Raw genomic sequence first — 23,512 nt, forward strand, 5'->3', positions numbered from 1 at the left:
TGTTTTTTGAACTGTTAAAAAAAAAATTTGAAAAGAGAAAATCCTAAAATGCAGAGCATTGTAGCAGTACTTTTTAATTTTACTCTAAGTAAATAATACATTTTTAAGGGGATCTCAGCTCAACAATTTTATTTATTCATTTTTTACGACAAAAGGTGAAGGGATATTTTGAAGAATTAAGAGATTTTACAGAAGTTTTTACATAATTGTGCGACTTGCTATAAGCAAAAAAATTAAAGTTGTATAAAAAATTAATTTGAAAATGGCAGGATGCTATAATACCTTTAACAACTAATACGACTCTAAATAGAGATTGGAAATTTCGAAATATAGGATATCACAAAGGTATCGCTAGATAGACAATATTCCAGCTAGTTAAAAATTTTCTGCAGCCATGATTCACATTTGTAGAGAGACTGAAATTTAATACTAATTATTATTACCGAAAGGTACCGTTAAATAGAGGGCTCGAATTACAAATTATTTCCATGAATCGATTCTACAAATGGAATTGTCAAATTAAAGCTTGTTGGAGATCGAGGTAGGAAAGTCAAAATGTGAAATATTAGGATAGTTATTTGGGAGCTCTACCTAAATATGGACCGAAATTTATATTTCGCATTTTCTTCCCTAAAATATTACGTATTACGATATTAAATACCTGTAGCTCTTACAAAAACAAACCATCTTCACTTTCACTAGCATCTAAAACTAAAGCATACATTAAGGCGTTGCAATTGATTGCCCTGTAACAACAGGGTGTTCTTGCTGATTGAAAAGCAAATGATTTTGTTCTAAAATTAAAATGGAAATTCTTCTCAGCTCCACTCTTTCATATATCTATGGAGTGTGTGGTTTATATTTACACAAGAGCCTCTAAAAACAGAAATGAAACAGAAACAGAAACCTTTTGTATTTCACGGGTATTTTCGATAAGACGAACTACTGACAACGAAGTTGGGAAAAATAAACATGAATCACACCTGAGGAAGAGAGCGAAAAAAACAGCCAGCAATTGTCGTAGATAAGGGGACACGATAAATTCCAGATGCTAGTCGTATAAAAACAAGTAGTGCGATATAACGGACGATAATTTTGAAACAAGAAACATCTGTGTGCGAGATCAAAAAAAAAAAAAACGGACAAGAATATAAATTTTATTAATAAGAAATTAAACAATGAAAAGTGTAATTTTTAACACAGTTCTGGTAGCTTCCATTTTGGCTACCAGCTTTGTATTGGTGTCCGGCGTTAATATTACGTGGGGAACTATTGGTCCCTATGATCACCTGATTGCCCGAGATTTTGTACAACATGAGGCCAATTGGTTTACTAAACATAAGGAGGTTGTAAATTATCCACCAAAGGTAGGATGATGTTGGAGATGAAATTTCTTTGTATTTGTACATATTTAATTGTGAATATTATTATAATCATTTTATTTTTCTATTATTATTATTATTATCATTACTATTATTATTATAAGGAATTATTTATATTTATAATATTTATTTCCATCGATGCGTTTCTATTTCATTTTAGGGACATCAAAGCTTTAAGCTGTTGTCAGCCGTACGGGTATTGGACTTTGGTGGCAAAAAGAATTTCGGTTATGCCACACTCCTTAGAGGTGGACCTGGCTTTTATAACAGCAGCATTGAAGTCAGATCCCAAGCCCGCAAACCATTAAACATGACCATTGAATATTTCTCAAGATATTAGAAAACTACATGTATATGAAAAATCGAGAATTAAATTTAAAATTAAACTACAAAAATTAGAAAAAATTATATTTCCGAAAAAAAAAAAAATAAAATATAAATTCTGGAATGCTACAACTGAAAACAATGTAAAAAGGAATTGAATGTCGATAAGTAGTTGGGGTTAGAAACAGGTATCACACAGGTCGATTTATTTTAAATAACTCGGTATCAAAAATGCAGGGTGAGATAAAATAAACTGCAACAAAATCAAACGCCATAATTTTTACCTTTTTTTTACATTTTATTGAATGAAATCAAAAAAATCGGAAAAAGCATCAAATTTTAGAATCAGTTTAGATTTGTTCGAACTGGCCACCTTTGTCACGAATTATGCCCTTCAAACGGCCAATGAAACAGTCAAACGCTGCCCCAAATGTTGCTCTGCGGTATTTTGGCCCATTCCTGGTGAAGCGCTTGCTTGAGGTGATCGAAACTTTGGTATTTTTTAGTGCCAACCTTGCTTTCAAAAATACTCCAGTCACAATGCCAAACCATCATTAAGGCCGGCGCTTGAGTTCTATTCGAATGTGCACATTACATTCGGTTGGCCACCAGAACTCAAGCGCCGGCCTTAATGGGCCGCCATAACAGCCGATGGTCGCTCTCCGCTCGTAATAATCGATTGTGGAATCGGAATAAATGCCGAATATTATAGCAAAAATATTTTGGAGGGTGTATTAAAGCCTTTGACACGCAAACATTTTGGCCGCAGACCTTGGACATTTCAATAGGACTCAGCTGACCTGTTTGGCTAGTAAACACCATTATTTTGTTGTTTACAATCTGCTGGACAACGAATGTTTTCTCATCGGAGAAAACCAAATTCAGCGGTTCACCACTTTCGGCCAAGCCAAGCAACTCTTTAGCTCTTTTGAGTCTATTTTCTTTCCGTTGCAGTGTAAGTTCTTGCACTTTTTGGAATGTCAATGAAGCTAATTTTTTAATATTTGTCGAATGGAATATTGGGATATGTTCAGCTCACGATCCATTTTTCGGCCACTGCGACGCGGCTTTCGATCAAGTCGCTTCTTTACTTTTCGAACCATTTCTGCTGATGTTGAAGTTTTCTGCCGTCCACTTCCTTGAAGTTGGACTACGCTACCAGTATTACGGTAACGAGCGATGGTACGAGACACAAAATATTTATTCACATTTAAATGCTGGAGTGCTCTAAAGATAGCCGCTTGTGGCTTTCCAGCCAAATATGAAGAAATCACACTATCACACTTGAATTCCATCACGAATAACTTTCTTTCTGGAGAATTGTCACCAAAATGCTTTTGTACGCATGTAAAAGCTGTATTGAGCTGTCACTGGAATAATTTTAACAGCTGTGGGACGAGTGGCTTAGAAATGACAGCAATCTGAAGTTGGTTGCAGTTTTTTCATCCCACCTTGTATATAATTTCCAGTTCCTTTTTTTAGAATATTGAATATAAAATGTTAACATTTCGAAAATAACTTATTTATATTTTCTAAAAACTGATCTGGTTGACCACAATTTCTTGATTACAGAGAATTTTAAATTTGAATTGTAGTCTTTTTTAAACAATCTGCAAATAATTTTTTTCCTCCTGAAGTTAATTTTTTTCAAGTAAAAAAAGTGAGAAATGCCTTCGTTTTTTTTTTTTTTTTTTGTTCTCTCTAGTTTTTATCAATTTGCTCTGGTAATTTCTATTCCAGAAACAAATTGCGAAAAAACGAACAACAAACCAACAGAAAATTATGCAAATTTTATTTACATTTTTGCGGGCTGTGGCCGCATCACAGCAGGAGAAGGGGCGAAAAAAATGAACAAAACATTGACGGCATTATCAGATAATTAAAAATAAACTAAAAACAAAACAATTGTGGACAAACAAAACTTCATGGAATACCAGCAACAAAAACTGCAAAAACAAATTAAATAGAACCTAAGGGGAGTAACACAATAACATGCCAAAACATGCCATAGAATTAAGTAACTTCTAAGCAATAGACTTTGAGGAAATAGAGTCGGCAGGGAAATAAGTTATACGTCATTAGCAAAAAAATTGTCAAGTTTGAAAAAATAAACACATTTAGAACTAATTTTTCAATTGAGGAAGTTATTTTGGTCGATTCTTTCGAAGAGAAAAAGCGGATCATCTATGGTATTACTGATAGTAGTGATTTTAAAATTTCGGTGCCAATATTAAATTCAGGTCTATATTCATACTCAAACTTCGGGCTACTTCCATACATTTTTCATCCGGTAGAATCCATATTTTGAAAGTCAACAATCAACAATATTGAATGTATTAGCCATTGATATTTCCCAGTTCTACTTTAGAATCGGAGATGGTATCACAATTGTAGCCACCCTATCCTTCAGAGAATTTTTCAGTATTCAGTATTGTTCAGGCGACCTGGTCATTGGCAAATCCGGGATTTCTTGGAGGATTGAGAACAATAACTTAATCTTATAGTCGATGTGAAGCTTCCCGATCCGGCCCTTTCCACAAGTCGGGGACCGAGTTCAATGAGCACGTACTAGACACTATTAGCCCTAATGTTCCGTTAATTTTAATTCAATATTGAGAGCCGATACGATAAATATCCTATCTCAGGAAAATATAACCCTACAGAAAATTGCTAGCCAAATTTTCTATATATTTCAAATCTACGTGGTGTAGTACTATGTCCTCGAAAAGCAGATCCTATACTATTCAACTAATCAATATTATGCTCTATTTATTAATATGAGTCAAACTTGTCTTGTCTCTTCTCACTCAAAATTTGTTGAGCCCTCCACCATTGAGAATGAGAATTTTAAGGTCCTAGCGAAATATCAAACCGAACATGCTGCAATTTGGCATTTTGGGTTACCAGTGATTGCTTAGATCTTACTCGTAAATAAAAAGGATTAAAAATGTTGAAAGTTAGGCTAAGCCGAACTTTGAATACCCTCCACCACGAATTTGGCAATTTCAAAAAAAAAAAAAATAATAATAATAATAATAATAAATAAATAAATACTTAAATAAAATCCATTTAAAATTATAAAAAAAATCAAATGTAGCCGTTATATTAGGGTCTATGCGACGACGAGGACTTTTGTCATGAATAAATAAAAAATCGGTGAATAATGTAGTTAAAATCATCAAAACACCGAATATAGGGAGGTACAATTATTAGGGGGCTATACGAAGGCTTGAACCTGCAAGGACAATTTTCTGTCATAGGCTGTAGTATCTATTACGAACTTCAAATACCAAATTTAAAACAATTCCGGTGAATAATGCCGCTTAAATCACCAAAATACCGAAAGTAAGGAGGTACCATTATATAGGGGCTTTTCCAATACGTGTACCTACATGGCCCATTTTCAATCAACCTACTTCATTTCGTTCGAACTTCTGGGGAGAATATCCCAGACAAGAAACAAGGGAACTGATGAGGATTGGTGGCTCTTTCCGAAACCTAGGTATTCCCTGCCTTACCCCCTGGTAAACATTACCATCGTTCTCCACTCATAAACAAACGTTGTTTTTATAAAAACAACAATAATGGGATTTTGCCTGACGATTTTGCAACAACAGTGATTTCCACAGACGGATGGACATCTAAATCGACATAGAATTTTATACTGATCAAGAATATATGTACTTTGTGCGGTCTAAAATGTATTTTTCGAGGTGTTACAAATGAAATGACAAACTTAATATACCCTAAATACTATGGTGGGGGCATAAAAATATGCAAGAGCGGGAGATTACGAGTTTTAGAAGAAAATTACCCTCCACTCTCTTGATACATGTGGGAGCTCTCGCGAGTACTTCTGTTTGAATATAAAGAGTGAGATTAAAAACTGTTCGAAATATTAAGAAACTACGCGAGAGTTCAATTTATTGATTTTTTTTGTAGTTTTATGTTGTTGTGGTCTGCAGGGAGAGATTGAATGCTTTGCTGCTACAGCTTGGGAACAATGCATTTCAATGTAGTTGTTTTTCTTTCCAAATACAAAACGGTATGTAAAATCCTAAAAGAGAACTCGTAAAGAGTAGAATCTTTTTTCGAGTGAATTCTACTCTTACTCGAAAAGAACAAAACATATGTGCACTTAGTCGAGTGGCATTAAAATAGAGTACAGTCGATTTTTTTGAATTCTACGCCTAGGAGTACTCCATCTTCACGAACTGGAGCGAGTTTAACACTCTACTCGAATTCAAACGAGCATTTGAACCTGTGTTTTTATACCTTCAGCCCATTTTAGGACATATGGAGTCGATCTAGCGATCTAGTCCAAACTTAAAATATATAAAAACATTTACATCAGACTTAGGGTAGGATCGTAAATGGAAATTAGCAATTCAACTCCAACAAAATGCGCAATGATTCTCCGAGATATTTCGTCGAGTTTACTGTTTTTATTTATTTTGTTTTTTAATTTTTTCTTTAAGAAATATCTTCTTCAAAAATGAATTTCTGCTATAATCCGTTAAAATTCAATGCACTTCACCTGCATTGCTTTCAAATATCAAAAGAGATAATGTCTAAGGCTTTAAATTTCCTGACTACAGCCAGAAGCCAAAAGATAAAATGATTTCTTCTTTTTTATAAAAAAGAACAATTAATTATTGTTATTACTGAAATCTGTTTTTATTCCATTTCATGGGGTGGTTTCGTGGAATCAGGTAAATACCCCTTTCAACATGAATTTATTTCTTTGATAAGAATAGAACAATCTGATTATTTCCATTGTAATCACCGTGAAGTACGTATTTTACTTTTGTTTACATAGCTTGTATAATTTTGTTGAATGGGTGTTGTATTAATTTTGTCTCTCAGTGATGAGTCATTGCGACGAATGATTCTTTTAATTTTTATCAGTAAACGGTTATGGCAGAGTGCTCGCTTTAGAAATAATTATTTGAAATTTCTAGAAATTATTGCCAATTACATGGAAATAAGATTTTTTATTAGTTATAGGGTATATTAGAAAATAAATATCATAATCAAATAAATATCATAATAGCCATTGAATTTATATTCCTGGAATATCAAGAAGAATAAAATGCCTTTTCACAAGTAATTTAATTTAAAATTTCCTGGAACAGTTTTCCAATGGTGGAGAGGTTAGACTTATCCAAGCTATTGTTATGGTGGCCATAATTTTCTTAAAAGAGGTATGGGGAAGCAATTTCTCAACCGCGATTTAATTTAATAATAAGGATATTAAATTTCTCCTAAAAGTATGCTTGAATATTTTTTTGCTAAATTACCATTTACATTATTCATTATTCTAAAACATATTTCATATCAGCACGAATAATAATAATAATAATTAACTGATTAATTATTATATTACCCCGACAAGAAATGTTTTATTACCACCCCCCCTTCCCCCAAAACATTTTCCAATTTTTTTTTTCTCAATAACTGATATTCAATACAGAAAAGTATATAACGTGGGTATTTATTTAAATACATTCATGCAATAATAATTATCCATTTAAAGCGAAATAAAACCAATGTTTAGATCATTTTTTTGTTGTTTCAAAATTTTATTATACAAATATTTGTTGTTGTTGTTATGCTTTTTTGGGCTTTTTGTACAACTTTATGTTTTGTTGTTTTTATTTATGTGTGTGTTTGTGTTAGAATGAGTCAATTAAAAGTAGCGGTAACAGTAGTAGTAGTAGTAAAAGTAGCAGTACATGGCAATTATTATTGTAGTTTTTGTATGCTGTTTATGTTTTTAAATTTAATTTATAAATAAAATTTATTGAGTACATAGATACAGTTCAATACATGTGTATTATTTGCCATAGATTTCTACACGAAATACTATACCATAATTGTATTGTGATTGCAATTTAATGTTGACAAAATTAAAACCAGGACCTCCGGAATAAATTGTGGCATGACCTCCAGTGCCATTGGTAACCTGATCAAATGCTCGAATGCCGGTTATAATGCGGCCATTGCCAATGCCCTTGTGTGGGGAGAAAATTATATAGAGATTATTTTAATAAATAAAAATATCCGTTGATTGGTGCCACCATCATCATGCATTGAAGAAATTTCAACTATTTTGATTAAAAATCGATATTTTTACAAATATTTGGAAAATTTTCCATTTTATGGAAAGCTATGGAAATATTTTTTTTTAATATAATTTTAAATTAAAAATATTAGTTTTTTTTTTTTTGCTACAATAACAAGTAGCTCTAAGGGAAGGGTAACAATTAATGTAAGTTTTTATTAAAAATGTGTTGAAAAGATAGTTACAAAATGTTAGCTATTTTTTGTTTTTTATTTTAATTTTTAGAGTTTTTATAAATGACAAGAATTTGATATATTCTTCTATTCTAAAAATAGGCTCGTGAGCTGAAAATATCGACAATAATTCTGGAAGATGTATTAAAGCCTTGGGCACGCAAACGTGTGACGGTTTCATTGGCCGTTTGAAGGCCATAATTCGTGCCAAAGGTGAGCAATTAGAACAAATATAAACTTATTCTATAATTTGATGCTATTTCCGACATTTTTGCTTTCATTCAATAACATTAAAAAAAATTTAAAAACTATGGCGTTTGACTTTATTGGATTTTTTTTATCTCACCCTGTATATGGATCATTCTCTTTCAGGGAGTAAAGTACCCGAAATTAATTTTATTTAAAGAATTAAAAAAAAAAATTCATTTAAAAATTGGGCTTCAATCACCAAATTACCGATTATCGGAAGGTACTGTTTGGTACCGATATGGCCCATCTTCGAACTTAACTTGCCTGCAGGCCAAAGGTTGATCTGTGCAAAAGTTTACCTTCCTATTTCAATTCGCTTCGATTCTAAAGGGCTAAATCTTAGAATTAAAGGATATGTGTACTTTGTAGGGTCTAAAATTATTATTTCGATGGGTTACAAACGGAATGCCAAACCTAATATACACTTCATACTATACATGTGGAGGGTATATAGATAGAAGATTCGTGTATCGGTGTTTTGAAAGATTGCAACGCAAAGTAACCTAAATAGAGGGGGTCAAGTTCCCCACTTATCTAATGTTTTTTTCATATCCTCCACCATAATATGTAGGGTATATTAAGTTTGTTATTCCGTTTGTAACACCTCGAAATATACATTTTAGACCCCACAATGAATATAAATATTCTTGATCAGCATAAAATTCTATGTCGATTTATCAATGTCCGTCCGTCTGTCCGTCTGTCCGTCTGTGGAAATCACTCTAGCCTCCGAACTAAATGAAGTAGGTTAATAAAATTTTACTCAAATGTGTATTATGACTGCAGGACTTTTGGTATTGAAAATGAGCCATGTAGGTCCACGTCTTCGTATAGCCCCCATATAACGGTACCCCCGATATTCGTTATTTTGATGATTTTAGCGACATTATTTACCGGAATTATTTCAAATTTTGTATTTAAAGTTTGTAATGGATACTACAGCCTATGACAGAAATTGTCTGTGCAGGTCCATGTTTTATAACCCACATGGTACCTTCCTATATAAGGTATTTTGATGATTTTAGCTGCAGAATATTGTAATAGCGTGTGACAGAAGCGTGTGTGTGCATATGCAGGTCCACGTCGTCGTATAGACCCTAATATACAGCAACATTTGGTATTTTTAAGATTTTAACAGAATTTTTAACGGATTTTATTTTCTTAAAAATTCTTAAATTTGTACCAAGTGGTGGAGGGTATACAAAGTTCGGCTCGGCCGAAATTACAGCTTTTTAAATTGTTTTTTTTTTTTAATTTCCGGATTTAGATTCCTTGGAACCTTTGAATTTTTTCGACACTATATATTTTTTGGACTTTATTCGAGGGAGGAATTTATATTTTATGCGTAATTGTGTATTGCTAAAGACATATTTGAAATAAGTCAAGGTTTGAGGGGAAATACAAAATATATTTTGTCACACTATTTTTTTTTTTGCAAGTTGAATAAAATACAACATAAAATCTGAAGGTCGCATATTAATAATTTGCGCATAAATTAAACATTTTTCGCAATACAGAAATTGCTGAAACGAAAATACAGTAGGACGTCATTATAGAAAACCAAAAAATAGGGTTATTGCGTTCTAGCAATGAAAATCCCCCCATTTATTTTGATTTTTGAAGAGAATTTCTTTTACGATTTCAAAATATCAAAATAACTTTCAAAATGCCAAATAGCCATGATCCACTGTATAGATAGTAAAACTATAAAATAGTTTTTTTTTTTTTTTTGCAAATTAAATTTCATTTCAATTTCATTCAACATGTCATTATGCAAAAAAAAAAATAGTCTAACACAAGACGACATGTCGCATGTGCCCGCCGCAATTACTTCCATCCATCCAAGCTCAAAGGAACAAACTCTTATCAATTACGAACAGTATATTATACATATGTCTGTGTGAATATAACAACATGTATACAAACATTATCGTAAAATAGTAGAGATGGCGTATATTTCATTTCTTTTTTATATTTTCATTAAAAAAAGAAACGTTTGGCGAAAAACACATCTTTAACATTTCCGGTAATTTTGCACACAAAAATACTGCCACTTAGATATATATGCAAAATTCTGTGTGCGTGTGTATGTCTTTGGTAAGCCATTATGATTAAGGTACGTAAAGAGATTTTTAAGGTTAAATCTGTAGAATCCTATGGCGATACTGATGAAAAAGTGGAAGTAAATGATCATGATTTTCGAAATATTTATTTTATAGAACTGGGAATATATCCGAGATGAGAGGGTAATACGAAGATGTTATATATTAAAACACTATTTATAATATAACAAGTAAAAATGCAGTAAGTTCGGCCGGGCCGATCTTTGAATAGCCTCAACCATTTTGTACGATTTTGGCAATTTTCAAACAAATAAACTCCGTTAAAAATTCTATTAAAATTTTAAAAATAACGAATGTAGCCGTTATATTAGGGTCTATAAAACGACGTGGGCCTGCATAGGCAACTTTTGTCACAAGCCATTACAAATGAGAAACTTAAATAAAAATAAGATAAAAAAATATCAGTCGGTATTGCCGCCAGATATATACCCTCGGCCTATGTTCGATTATTTAAATATATTTTGACTAGTGTTAAGATTATTCAAACGTTTGACCCTCTATGGAGCAGGTCCCGAAGGAATGGGCCAATATTGCCCATTTCCTATTGGACCCTAAAATATGATATAAATATTGCGACAGATGTGCCAAGTCTAAATGGAATCGGATGTTAATTTGGCGTTTTATGAGCTTCATGGGTACTCAACATTTCAATATTTTGTGGGGGAGGTACCAGAAGGAGTGGACCGATGTATTCCCTCTTCACACCAGACCTTGGGTTAATACAAATATTAGGATGTGTGAAATTTAAAGACAATCGGACTTTTACATCACATTTTATGAGAGTTGTAATTATGCAAAATTTTGACCATTTGTGGGGGAGGTACTTGATGGAGTGGACCGATATTTTCCATTTTCACACCTGACCTAGCACTAACGCAAATATTAGGATTTGCAAAGTTGGAGTAAATTCGGATTATCCTTTCTTTCTGTGCAAAAACTATATTTTTTTAAAATTTCGACCTTTTGTGGGGGAGGTAGGAGTAGACCGATATTGCCCATCTCCGAACTCGATCTAAGTTTGACAAAAATATTACGATGTACCCAATTTGGACCAAATCGGATACTTCCTTCGAGATTTATCGTTACGAACTTCAAACACAACATTTGAAACAATTCCGGTGAATAATGCCGCTAAAATCATAAAAGTACCGAATATCACAGGGTACCGTTATATGGCTAGGGCTATACGAAGACGTGGACCTGCACCAACAATTTTCTGTCATAGGCTGTAGTACCCATTACGAACTCTATATGCCAAATTTGAAACAATTTCGGTAAATAAATAAATAAATCATAAAAGTACCGAATATCGCGTTGTACCGTTATATGGGGTTGGAGACGTGCACCTACACCAACAATTTTCTGCCATAGGCTCTAGTACCCATTACGAACCTCATATGCCAAATATGAAACAATTCCGGTGAATAATGTCGCTAAAATAATCAAAGTATCGAATATAGCGAGGTACTGATATATGGGCCTATACGATGTTCTGGACCTGCATAGGTAATTTTCTGTCACAGACTGTAGTTCCCATTACGAAGTCTAAATACGTAGTTTGAAACTACTCCGGCAAATAATGACACTAAAATAATCAAAATACCGAATATTGAGAGGTACCTTTATATGGGGGCTATACGAAGACGTCGAACAGAACAAACAATTTTCTGTCTTATTCTGTAGCATCCATTTGGAACTTCAAATACCAAATTTGAAACAATGCTGGTGAATAATGTCGCTAAAATCATCAAAATACCAAATATCGAGAGATACCGTTATATGCGGGCTATACGAAAACGTGTACCGACATGGCATATTTATGAACTTAATCTGCTATGCTATGCATGTATGCAAAATTTTAGCCTTCTTCTCAATTCGTTCGAAGGGTGGCGTGATTACAACAGACAGATCGACAGACAGACGGACATCGCTATATCGTCTAAGAATTTTACGCTGATCCAGAATAGATATACTTTGTTGGGTCAATTATAAATATTATAAACGGAATGACGGAAAGTTAATATATCCTCCATAGAATGGTGGAGGGTATAAAAAACATAGTCATGCCTGTGCTCTCCGAGAACACACCAAATCAAATGTTGACTTAGGTACATACTCTAAGATAAAATGTCTAATAAACTGTCCACCTAACATAACTCATTCAGAAAAACCAAGTTTCCTTCATATTACCCTACTGGGAAAACCATTTACTGAACCAAAAAAAAAAAAATTAAATACAAAACCACAAATCTAACAAAACAATGAGTAAAAGAAATAGAAAGCAACCTTGAGTAAAAAATAAAAAAAATAAATAAATAATATATATTTAAAAAACACTACAACAATCAATGGGGTTTTCGAGATTTGTTGTTTATTGTTGTTTTGTTAAAGAAAATATCAACGTTTCAGCGTCGGTCACAATTTCGAATTATTACCGATAAGGTTTACTCAGAATTCGAGATTATTGCTTTCCCCAACATTTCACTGAAGTGTTGGAATGAAAAAGAAAATAGCAAAATTAAAAAAGCAAACAAACAATGACAATAATAACAAAAAACGAACTCAAAGTATCAAAATTTTATTGACGCTCAAATATAGCATAAGCGCACACTCTCCCGCATGTATACCATAAACCGATAAGGTCGGATATAATTTTTAATGAAAAATGGTGTTGCCAGATGCAGTTGTTAGCATGGATATTACTTCTTGCAATGAAACAGGACTGTAAATGTGGGGCGTAGGGTAAGTGTACCAGTAGTCGGAACTTTTAGGATTTTCAATTTTTCAATCTTTCAACATTCTCAGTGCAATATTTTAATTACAGAAAAATAAAGTTGCTCATATTCCAAATTTTGTTTACTTTCGAAATAATAAAAAAATTGAATTTGTTTTTATTAAGTTGGCAAAATTTGCAATTTTACTAAAATAGTAGTTTTTTGCCAGTAGTCGGCACCATTTTCCAATGCTCGGCATGTCTATTTGCCAGTAGTCGGCATATGGTATTTCAGTAAAAAAATTATTTTTTATAATTTTTTATTTCAAATAGTATAAAACAATGCTGTATTACTAATTCACAGTTGAATCCAGAATTTGAAATTAATTTCGTTTTTAAATAGTGTTTTATTTAATTATCATTCAAAACCAAATATAGGTATGGTTAGCTTCAGTAACGTATGGATTTTCAATTAAAACAAAAATGAGACTAAATAAAAAAAGAAAAAAGTACCTTTCTTATCTGATCTTTTCTCTTTATTTAGCCAACATTTTGTTTCAAAAATGCCACCGATTTAAAAAACCTACTTAATTTAGAAAAGTTGGTCAAAAAGCACAAATAAAAGCAACTGCCGACTCAAAACAATTTTTTTATTTGAGTAGTTTCTTCAGAAAGAGAGCGTTGACGTTTTTTTTTTTTTTTGCAATTATATCATTACTTGGTCTATTCTGTTCATAGTTATTTAAGTTTAAATTTCAAAACTGCCGACTACTGGGACATGCCGAACTTAGGCGCACTTACCCTACGTTTTTGCTAAATAGTTTTTGCTCCTAAAAGTGTATTTTTAAATGGCGCCCAACGTGTGCTTAGCTACCTTTTTTCTTAATTTTTTCACAGTGCAATAATCGAAACGTTACGTCTCTAAGACGCTACTTCTCAATTAGGTAAACAGCCTACCGAATTTAATGGCAGGTAATCAGTTAGTAGTCAAAAAATAAATATATAATGGTAAAAAATGCCCAGCAAAACAATAAAGCTATCTTACTTTTGTATTATCAGCCCCATATCGTAATTATAGCTATATGCTAGCCCCATATAGCAATACCACCCGATGCAAGAAGGTATTTCAATGATTGTAGCCACATTTTCCAATGGAATTATTTGAAACTCGTTATTTGAATTTCTCAGTAAATATGAACCTTTAAGACAGAGAGAGAGGCCCATATATGTCCTCTCCTTTCCATAAAACAATTTCAAAAAAATAAAATCCGTTAAAAATTCTTTAGGACTCTTAAAAATACCAAATATAGCCGTCATATTAGGGTCTAAATGACGACGTGGACCTGCATAAGCAACTTTTGTCATAAGCCATTACAATATTCAAATGCGAAACTTGGAAAAAAAAACATCGGTAAATAATGAAGCTAAAATCATCACTATAGGGTGGTAATATTATATGGGGGATATACCAAAATGTGAACCTGCACAGACACTTTTCTGTCAATGGCTGAAGTATTACGAACTTCAAATACCAAATTTTAAACAATGTCGCTAAAATCACCAAAGTACCGAATGTTGGGAGATACCACTGTATGGGGGCTATACGAAGAACAGAACCTGCACAGACAATTTTCAGTCTTAGGCTGTAGAACCTATTACGAACTTCAAATACCAAATTTGAAACAATTCCGGTGAAATAATCAAACTTCCGAATAAGGGGAGGTATCGTTATATGGAGGCTATACGAAAACGTAAGCCTGCACAGACAATTGTCTTAGACTGTAGTATTCATTACGAAATTAAAATACCAAATTTGAAACAATTTCGGTGAATAATGTCGCTAGATGCAACAAAGTTCCTAATATCGGAAGGTACCGTTATATGGGGGCTATACCAAAACGTGGACCTGCATGGCCCGTTTTCAATACCAAAGTCCTGCAGACATAATATACATTTGAATAAAATTTTATCAACCTACTGCATTTCGTTCGGAAGCTAGAGTGTTTTCTACAGACGGAAAGACGGATAGACAGACAAACGAAAGGACATAGCTTAATCTTAAATGTATATTTCGAGGTGTTACAAACGAAATGACAATTTTAATATACGCTCCATACTATGGTGGATGGTATAAAAATTATAGGAAAGTAGAACTAAAAATAGAAGATACGTATATCAGCGTTTTGAATGATGACATCGGATAAAATAAAAATAATCACAGGAAAAAATTAAGTAGCTGATAAAAGTGGAGTAAAAAATGGAAGACACTTGTTTTGACGTTTTAAAAATGCAGGTTCACGTCGTCGTACAGACCCTAATGTAACGGCTACATTTGGTATTTTTTAGATTTTAACAGAATTTTTAACGGATTTTTTTTTTGTGAAAATTGCCAAATTCGTTCCAAATGGTAAAGGGTATTTAAAGATCGGCCCGGCTGAACTTACTTTTTTACTTTTTTTTTTTTTTGATTGCATAGTGTTATTGTCTTAACTTCAGTTATCGGAGTCAAATGTTCTGACCAGCCCTAGCTATAATATGTATACCAACAAATCCCATCAATATTAAGGAGTAGGTAATAGCAAAGATGGGAATTTTTGCCAAGAAAATCGAATTTTAAATCCCTGGGTGACGTCTAAAACATTCCCTGTCAAAGTTGTCGAGCCGATAAATCATATGTCTGCAATGTAGAAAGTTCATCGAAACTAAGCGTTTTTTTCATTGCTTTTCAGTATCTAACTTTTTACGTGTAAATTGGGAGATAAGTTGATTTCCGAGACTTACGGTCTCGAGTGGGCCACATATTTTTTGCTTAATTTTAAATAATTAATTTAAGTCTATATCAACATTTTGCACACATTTTAATAAAGCCATACCATTGAGAAGCTGTGGCAGGAACTCGATTCCTTTTCATATCTCTTATTCTTTTTTCTTTTTTTTTTTGTTATCAAAACCGTAATTGTCTTCCCTACATTTCTTCAACGCATGATGATGACAACATAGCAAAAAAAAAACAAAATTTAATAATTCTTACATTTTTGGGATATTTAATTTCATGTGTCACATATTTTTCCGGTGATGAGGCATGAAATACTTGTTCGGCATGCAACAGTTGGGCGGAATTGGAAATGTTGCCCCAGGTACTGGAAACGGCATATGTGGTGGCCAACAGGCACACCAGCACGATGAAGATAATATATTTGAGATTTGGCATTATATTGTTTTGTTAATCCTTTACGAGATATAATCCTTTGTGATTTATGTATTTTGTGACTCTTTCTCTCTCTCTCTTTTTAAAGTTAATAATTTTTCTGTGTTCTAATTATTTTGAATTTGTTTAAGCGGTTAATTAGTGTTATTTAATTTTTATTTTTTTTTTATTTCTATTTATTTAATCCGTTATATCACTTTCAATTTGTTTCTTGTTTTTTTTTTTTTCTTCTTCCTTTCAATTTGTAAACCGTTTTCTGGCACCCAAATTTTAAAACTAATTTTAATTTCCGTTTTAACTCTCCGTTGTCTGAGAAGTTTAGCTTAATAGTGAGTGGCTCTATGCACAACAGTCAGTTCAATTGCGGGCTCTCTTTCGGACAGAATTCGGTTTCAGATTATGACATGAATCCGGCCAGCATCTTGTGTGTGTTTCAATATTATTGTGTCCAGCTAGCCAGCCATCCAGTTCTCTCTTTTGTTGTTTCTGAGCTGGGCTACGCTGTCATGTTCTTCTTATCAGTTCTTTTTTTCGAATTTATACGCCTCTGTTATATTTTGTAGGTTTATTATTATTTTTTCTTTTCTTTTTTTTTTTTGAGCAAAATATTAAAACAATAATAATTATATGTATGGGAAACCAAGTCATGAAAATGTTTTTGAACTTATGTCCAGAAATACATCGCACACACAACCACACGCACAAAGAGCAGAGATTCACATTGTTGCAAACATTTCATATTCCACATATATAGGGGCCAACATGTGCTGCTGCTGGCGGCGCTGTGACTTACAATGATGCCGTTCTGAATGGGTGATTGTGATGCGTCATTTTGGTTTTACACGCTTTGTCCTATCGCGCTGTTCCCAGCCCTCCGCAGTACCTTGACTTTTACCTTAGCTTATTTTTATTTGAAACATATTTATGTCGAGTATGAAATCATAATTCCGTAATTCTTAAAATAAACATTAGATGATAATTTGAAAAGAATTGATGCTAAAGGTCAGCTCAGATTTCGGATTATTTTATGAAATAGAAATTTTGAAAATTGTATTATTTAAAAAAAAAATAGAAAACATGAATTGTGCGTTCAAAATTATGCTGTGGACATGGAAGTAGAAAGGAAAATACTTTTGATGAAATATTTTATTTTTAGAACAGAAATGAGTGAAGCGAGATTTAAATCGATTAGAAATGCTTGTCTTACATCAAATGCTTGAGAAATAACGACGAGGCATTTTTTTATTTAAAAACAGAAGAAACGCAATGAAAGAAATAATAATTCTGAAAAAGATGAATGCAAACGAAAAAATCCGAGAAAAATTTTTTCGGCGATAAATTTTCTAGGAACCCTGTTCGATTCGGTTAGACCGAAAACTCAAAATAGCGAACGTTTTCGCAGTCCCTTGAAATTGGGACATTGTCCTTTTCAAAATTCCAAAAAATATTAAACATCGGGAAAATCTGTGCATCTCTTTAAAGTAAGACGAAGTCAGAGAGCTCATTCGCATAACCAGAATTTTTTTTTTTAAATTGGAAAATAATTACTCATGTGACATATATGTAGTTGAATCTAAGGCCAAGTCCGTCGCACAGGAGGCGAATTCAGACCTTATTCTTCTTCTGCTTTTCTTTTATGCGAGAAGTCCACAAAAATGGATAACAAATTATAAAATATTTATAATTAAAAGAAGTAAAATATCGAAAATCGGGAGGTACCGTAAATATGGGGGCTATACCAATTAGTGGACCAGAATCGACCATTTGTTGCAAGGGAAGAATGGACCTACGAAGAACCCAATTGTCAAATTTCATCTAATTTGGTTGAAAATTCTGGGCGAAACCTTAAAAATCGGATAGTCGGAAGGTACCGTTTTGTGGGGGCTATACCAATTAGTGCATCTGTTGCGAATATTTTTTGCAGGGAAAGAACAGACCTAACGAGAACCCTAACTGTTAAATTTCATCTAATTTGGTTGGAAATTGTGGCCTAAATGCCAAAAATCTGAAGGTTCCGATAGAAAGGTGGAGCAATATAGCCCATTTTCATTACAAATCAGTCTGCATATAATATAAACCTTTGTGCCGAACTTATTGAGTATAATGATTTGGAGGGTATATAAATTTATTTTTGACCGCAAAAGAAGAGAGGAGCTGGCCTTAGAACTAAAAAACAGCTCGGAATAGAAGAGTAGAATCTGCTCGTTTTCAAACAAATTTTGCTCCTACTCTAAAACGAGCAAAATATGTTCGCCGTTATCCTGGCGGGTTTCATATTCGGGTTTTATTTCCTTTTTACTCCGAAGAGTGCTTTCGCTCGATTTCCAGCGAATTTCAATCCGAGCGAGTTCTTCTATCTCTACCAAGCTTTTGAAGGTATTTTAAATAAAGGGTGATTTTTGAAGAGCTATTAAATAAATACAAAAAATGCATGTATTTTGTATTTGAATGGAGAGTACGATCCAAATGTCGACATCGGCTCCGCCTCAAACGGTCCATTCTCTATGTTCCGTTTTTGCATACTCTTTCCAACATTTCGGCAGGTATCTCAATGTTAAATTTTTTCCATCTAATACATCCATTGAAGCGGACTCTCCTATATAGACATGAGGTTAAACATAGCCTTACAAAAAATGCTCCTAGGTGATCCAAGTTTGCAGAATCAAACAGTTCCCAAGTTTCCAAGATCCGATCAATTGTGGATAATAAATCTTTTGTGTCTCGTACCATCGCTCGTTACCGTGATACTGGTAGCGTAGCCCGACGTCAAGGAAGTAGAAGGAAGCAAACAACAACATCAGCAGAAATGGTTCGAAAGGTAAAGAAGAGACTTGATGGAAACCCGTGTCGCAGTGGCCGAAAAATGGGTCGTGAACTGAACATATCGTAATATTCCATTTGGCAAATGTTGAAAATTAAGCTCGGGGTAAAGCCATTGAAATTCCAAAAAGTGCAAGAACTTACACTGCTACAGAATGATAATAGATTCAAAAGAGCTAAAGAGTTGCTTTGCTTCGCTTGGCCGAAAGTAGTGAACTGCCAAATTTGGTTTTCTCCGATGAGAAAACATTCGCTGTCCAGCAGTTCGTAAACAAACAAAATGATCGAGTTTACTTGCCAAAATGTGCACCTTCGGTTGGCTACCAGAACTCAAGCGCCGGCCATGGTGATGGTGTGGGCCGCCATAACAGCCGATGGTCGCTTTCCGTTCGTATTAATCGACAATGGCATCAGAAGAAATGCCGAAAAAATATTCTGGAGGCTGTATCAAAACCTTAGGCCCGCAAACATTTTGGCCGCAGTCCTTGGACATCTCAGAAGGACTTAGCACCAGCGCACTCAGCACTCGCCACCCAATAATGGTTGCAAAATGAGGTTCCTCTCTTCATTTCCAGCGCACAAAATCTCCGGATACCAATCTGTTGGACTATTGTGTCTGGAGTATTGTGGAAAGCAAAGTTGGCACTAAAAAATACCAAAGTGTCGATCACCTCAAGCAAGCGCTTCGTCGGGAATGGGCCAAAACACCACATAGTAAAATTTGGGCAGCGTGGCCGTTTGAAGGCCCTAATTCGTACTAAAGGTGATCAATTCGAACAAATCTAATCTTATTCTAAAATTTGAGGCTTTTTCCGACATTTTTTGCTTTCATTCAATAAAATTTAAAAAAAAATTAAATTATGGCGTTTGACTTTGTTGCAGTGTTTTTATCTTCCCCTGTAAGGGCGGGACTGATATTGCTCACCTCCGAAGTCGATTGCAGGAAATCGGATACAATATTCCAAAGTTCGTACGCACACCAAACATCCTGAAACGAATTTAGTTTAAAGGGACCTAAATCTCTTTGGAGCAGGTCCTAAAAATTATGGGCCGATATTGTCCATTTGCGCACAATTCCTAACATTAAATAGATATCACAATTTCCAAAGTTTGATTAAAATTTGGAGACTGCTTTCTTTATCTTTATTTTCCTTAAAAATGTTGAACTTTTCTGGAGGAGGTTCGAGAAGAAATGGATTGATATTACCCATCTCCGTACTCGGTTGGAAGAAATCGGATACCAGCTGCGAGTGTGAAAAGGATTTCGATTAAAGAAACTTAGGCTATTAAGCTGCTATGTAGCTATATGGCTGTGGGTATAAATAGCCGTTACAATTCCACGCCCTCATCTTCCAATATGTTGAATAAATTGCTGGTCAAATTTTGGTTTACTTTATTATCTATTGCATCCCGTCAATAGTTGCGAAACCGGTAATGACAAAAAATCTACTATTTTTTTAATAATTTTTATATTATTTTTCACTTCATTCTTTGAATATGGTTTGTTGACGAACAAATAAATATTTGTAGAATATTGGATAATTTATTAAAAAATCATGTTCGCCACATTTCACTCAGTTTTCTTGCCAAATATCATCAGACGTACACGCATGCCTTCCGATCGTTGAGTACTCAAATGTATTTCGGCTGATTTTTGGCCAACGCCACCTTTGACAATTTGCACGATAGGCTGTTCCTTGGGTTTGAAATTCTTTAAAACAATTGCTGTGATGGTGGGCTTAATAAACCAGGGCTGGAAAGAAATAACGATTATATTTTGAATTTTTTGAAAACCACGATGGGAAATATTTTCTTTTTTTAATTTGGGTGCATCATCCATTTAGCAGTAGTCCTTACATCATAATTGAGTTTTACATCCTGGTAGCGGGCAATTTTCTTTGGCAATGTAACATTACGATCGAAAACCATTTTATCACCCGGTTCACGGTTGCCCCACATGCTGTCGCTTGACAAAGAATTGCCAAGCACCGTGGCAACTAAGCCACACATTAAAATCACTTGCAAGCCCGACAACATGTTTTTTTTTTTTTTTTTTCAAAAAACGTATTTATTTATTATTTTTTAAGGATAACTCGAACTACTCTCTCCAGCAGTAGTTCTTTTTAACTAATAACTAAATAATTGTTCCACTACTTTTTATAACGCTTTGATTGCATCTTATTTAAAAGAAGGTTTTGTGGTTTGATTATAAAACAATTGAATATTATTCATATTTTTTTTTAATAAAACAGTGATATATAATTATGACGGTTTTGAAAAAAAAAGCTCTTGGTTAAATACAATTTATGATCCTTCTAAATATGTATGCGGTCGAATGTGGTATTATTATTATTATTGTTGCAAATATATGGAAAAACCTACCGGTTTATTTGTATAAATTGGCCTTCCAGCCATTTTCATTATGCATTGCAACATTTATCGGGACACAGGCACATCGCGATCAGTTCTTCAATAAAAAATGAAAGTTATTCTGTGTGCTGTTGTTGTGCTAGTGGCCTGTGTCACATTGGCCGTAAGTCATACACAAACTTGGGGTAAACGTCTACGAGGTGATCGACTTTTGTATAATCAAATATTTGTCACGCTTCCAAGACCCGGCACCGGTCAAATACGGGGAATACGTTTTCCCACCAGGGTATGTCTCATTTTTCCAGAAATTGTAATAAAATAATTCCTTTTATTATATTTTTTTTTGTTCAATATAGGGCAATTCAAATAGCGCTCTCATATCCGAAATATATATTGTGGATAATTTCAAAAATCAAACCGGTTTTGTGCCAATCCTAAAGAGCGGTGGACCAGGCCGAGCTTTTGCCACCATTGAATTGCGGGGTTATTATGGCAAAGGTTTCAATGGCACCATCAGGATTTTTGGAAAATAATTACCGAAGCAATTTATGTCAAAAAAATTAATAATCAATGGTACAATTAAAAAATTAATTTTTGTTGTCATAAATAAACGATTTAAATGGTGTATTATTAGAAAATTAAAAAAGAAATCCATGAAATATTTAAAATGGAATAAATCCAATATTAGGTTGCCAAAGCTTTAATATTTACCTAGAATATTTATCAGGTGTTGATATTAAATTACTTGAATTATCATCGCCTGGATAAAAGGGTGAATTGAGTTCATTGTGCAGAGATCGATTAAAGGAGGAGCTGAGCTTGTAGTCGGCACATTATATTAATACCCGCTGCCATATGGCTAGAGAGACCATAGCACATGATGCTGTTAAAATCGTGTCTCATGGAGATAACGGTCTTAGACCAAATCCGTTTCAGAAATCAGAACATCGCCATATAATTATCAAAGAGAGGTCGAGTTCAGAGATGGACAATATCGGTCCATTATAAAACATTATCCAAGTGGAAATTCTCAGTTAATGCCACTACTACTACACTAGTGGACACTATCCCCCATTGCTTCTAGTACCTCCCCTACAAAGTGTCATATACAGGGTAAGATGAAAAATATCACACTGCTGTCATTTCTAAGGCACTGCTGTCATTTCTAAGGCACACTCCGACAGCTGTTAAAATTATTCCAGTGACAGCTCATAATATTGTTTACAAGCGTACAAAAGCATTTTGTTCAGAACTTTCTAGAAAAACAGTTATTCGTGATTGAATTTAAGCGTGATAGTGTGATTTTCTGGAAAACCAAAATTGGCTGTCGTTAGAGCACACCAGCATTTAAATGTGAATAAATCTTTTGTGTCTTGTACCATCGCTCGTTACCGTGCTACTGGTAGCATAGCCCGACGTCAATGAATGGGACGATAAAATAACAGCAACATCAGCAGAAATGGTTCGAAAAGTAAAGAAGCGACTTGATCGAAACCCGCGTCGCAGTGACCGAAAAATGGCTTGTGAGCTGAACATATCACAATATTCCATTCGGAAAATATTGAAAAATGAGTCGTTAAAATTCCAAAAAGTTACATCTCAACAGTAAGAAAATAGTCTCAAAAGAGCTAAGTATTGCTTTGCTTGGCCGAAAGTGGTGAACTGCCGAATTTGGTTTTCTCCGATGAGAAAACAATCGTTGTCAAGCAGTTTATAAACAAACAAAATGATCGTGTTTACTTGCCAAAGAGGTCATCTGAAAATGTGCACCTTCGGTTGGCCACCAGAACTCAAACGTCGGCCATGGTGATGGTGTGGGCCGCAACAAATTGGAATATATAGAAAATGTTTCTCGTCAATCCGACATTTCAGTTTTATTTTTTTTTTTTTTATCATTTAAAATTGAATTCCAAATATAAAATTGATGCGGGAACACAGCTATTTAGAGCATTATTTATGATAACAGCCTAAAAGTATGCAGCATTAATTGTATTTCTTAATGTAATACAAAGAGTGAATCAGTAAA

At 33.8% G+C, this 23,512-nt stretch overlaps 5 protein-coding genes across 6 annotated transcripts in view; 2 read left to right on the plus strand and 3 right to left on the minus strand.

Annotated features, from left to right (window-relative positions):
• LOC101892275 (protein Wnt-5) overlaps window positions 1-23,512 on the minus strand; it is a 398,457-nt gene that overhangs the window by 175,431 nt on the left and 199,514 nt on the right. The gene's annotated exons all lie outside the window — the stretch shown is intronic.
• Window positions 1,042-1,860, plus strand: LOC101890884 (probable salivary secreted peptide). Its single transcript, XM_005183732.4, has 2 exons — window positions 1,042-1,367; window positions 1,543-1,860. The coding sequence occupies exons 1-2, from the start codon at window positions 1,179-1,181 to the stop codon at window positions 1,720-1,722; spliced, it is 369 nt and encodes a 122-aa protein (XP_005183789.1). The 5' UTR covers window positions 1,042-1,178; the 3' UTR covers window positions 1,723-1,860.
• LOC101891056 (probable salivary secreted peptide) lies at window positions 7,481-17,207 on the minus strand. The gene is made up of 2 exons (XM_005183733.4): window positions 16,120-17,207; window positions 7,481-7,719 (listed from the first exon to the last, which is right to left on the minus strand). The coding sequence occupies exons 1-2, from the start codon at window positions 16,297-16,299 to the stop codon at window positions 7,543-7,545; spliced, it is 357 nt and encodes a 118-aa protein (XP_005183790.1). The 5' UTR covers window positions 16,300-17,207; the 3' UTR covers window positions 7,481-7,542.
• On the minus strand, window positions 20,567-21,244 carry LOC101891229 (uncharacterized). Its single transcript, XM_005183734.4, has 2 exons — window positions 20,974-21,244; window positions 20,567-20,869 (listed from the first exon to the last, which is right to left on the minus strand). The coding sequence occupies exons 1-2, from the start codon at window positions 21,151-21,153 to the stop codon at window positions 20,687-20,689; spliced, it is 363 nt and encodes a 120-aa protein (XP_005183791.1). The 5' UTR covers window positions 21,154-21,244; the 3' UTR covers window positions 20,567-20,686.
• LOC105261819 (uncharacterized) lies at window positions 21,569-22,928 on the plus strand. The gene is made up of 2 exons (XM_011294312.3): window positions 21,569-21,772; window positions 21,843-22,928. The coding sequence occupies exons 1-2, from the start codon at window positions 21,596-21,598 to the stop codon at window positions 22,017-22,019; spliced, it is 354 nt and encodes a 117-aa protein (XP_011292614.1). The 5' UTR covers window positions 21,569-21,595; the 3' UTR covers window positions 22,020-22,928.

This window comes from Musca domestica, unplaced genomic scaffold (assembly GCF_030504385.1).
Source record: "Musca domestica strain aabys unplaced genomic scaffold, Musca_domestica.polishedcontigs.V.1.1 16, whole genome shotgun sequence".
In the NCBI taxonomy this organism is placed as follows: Eukaryota; Metazoa; Arthropoda; class Insecta; order Diptera; family Muscidae; genus Musca; species Musca domestica.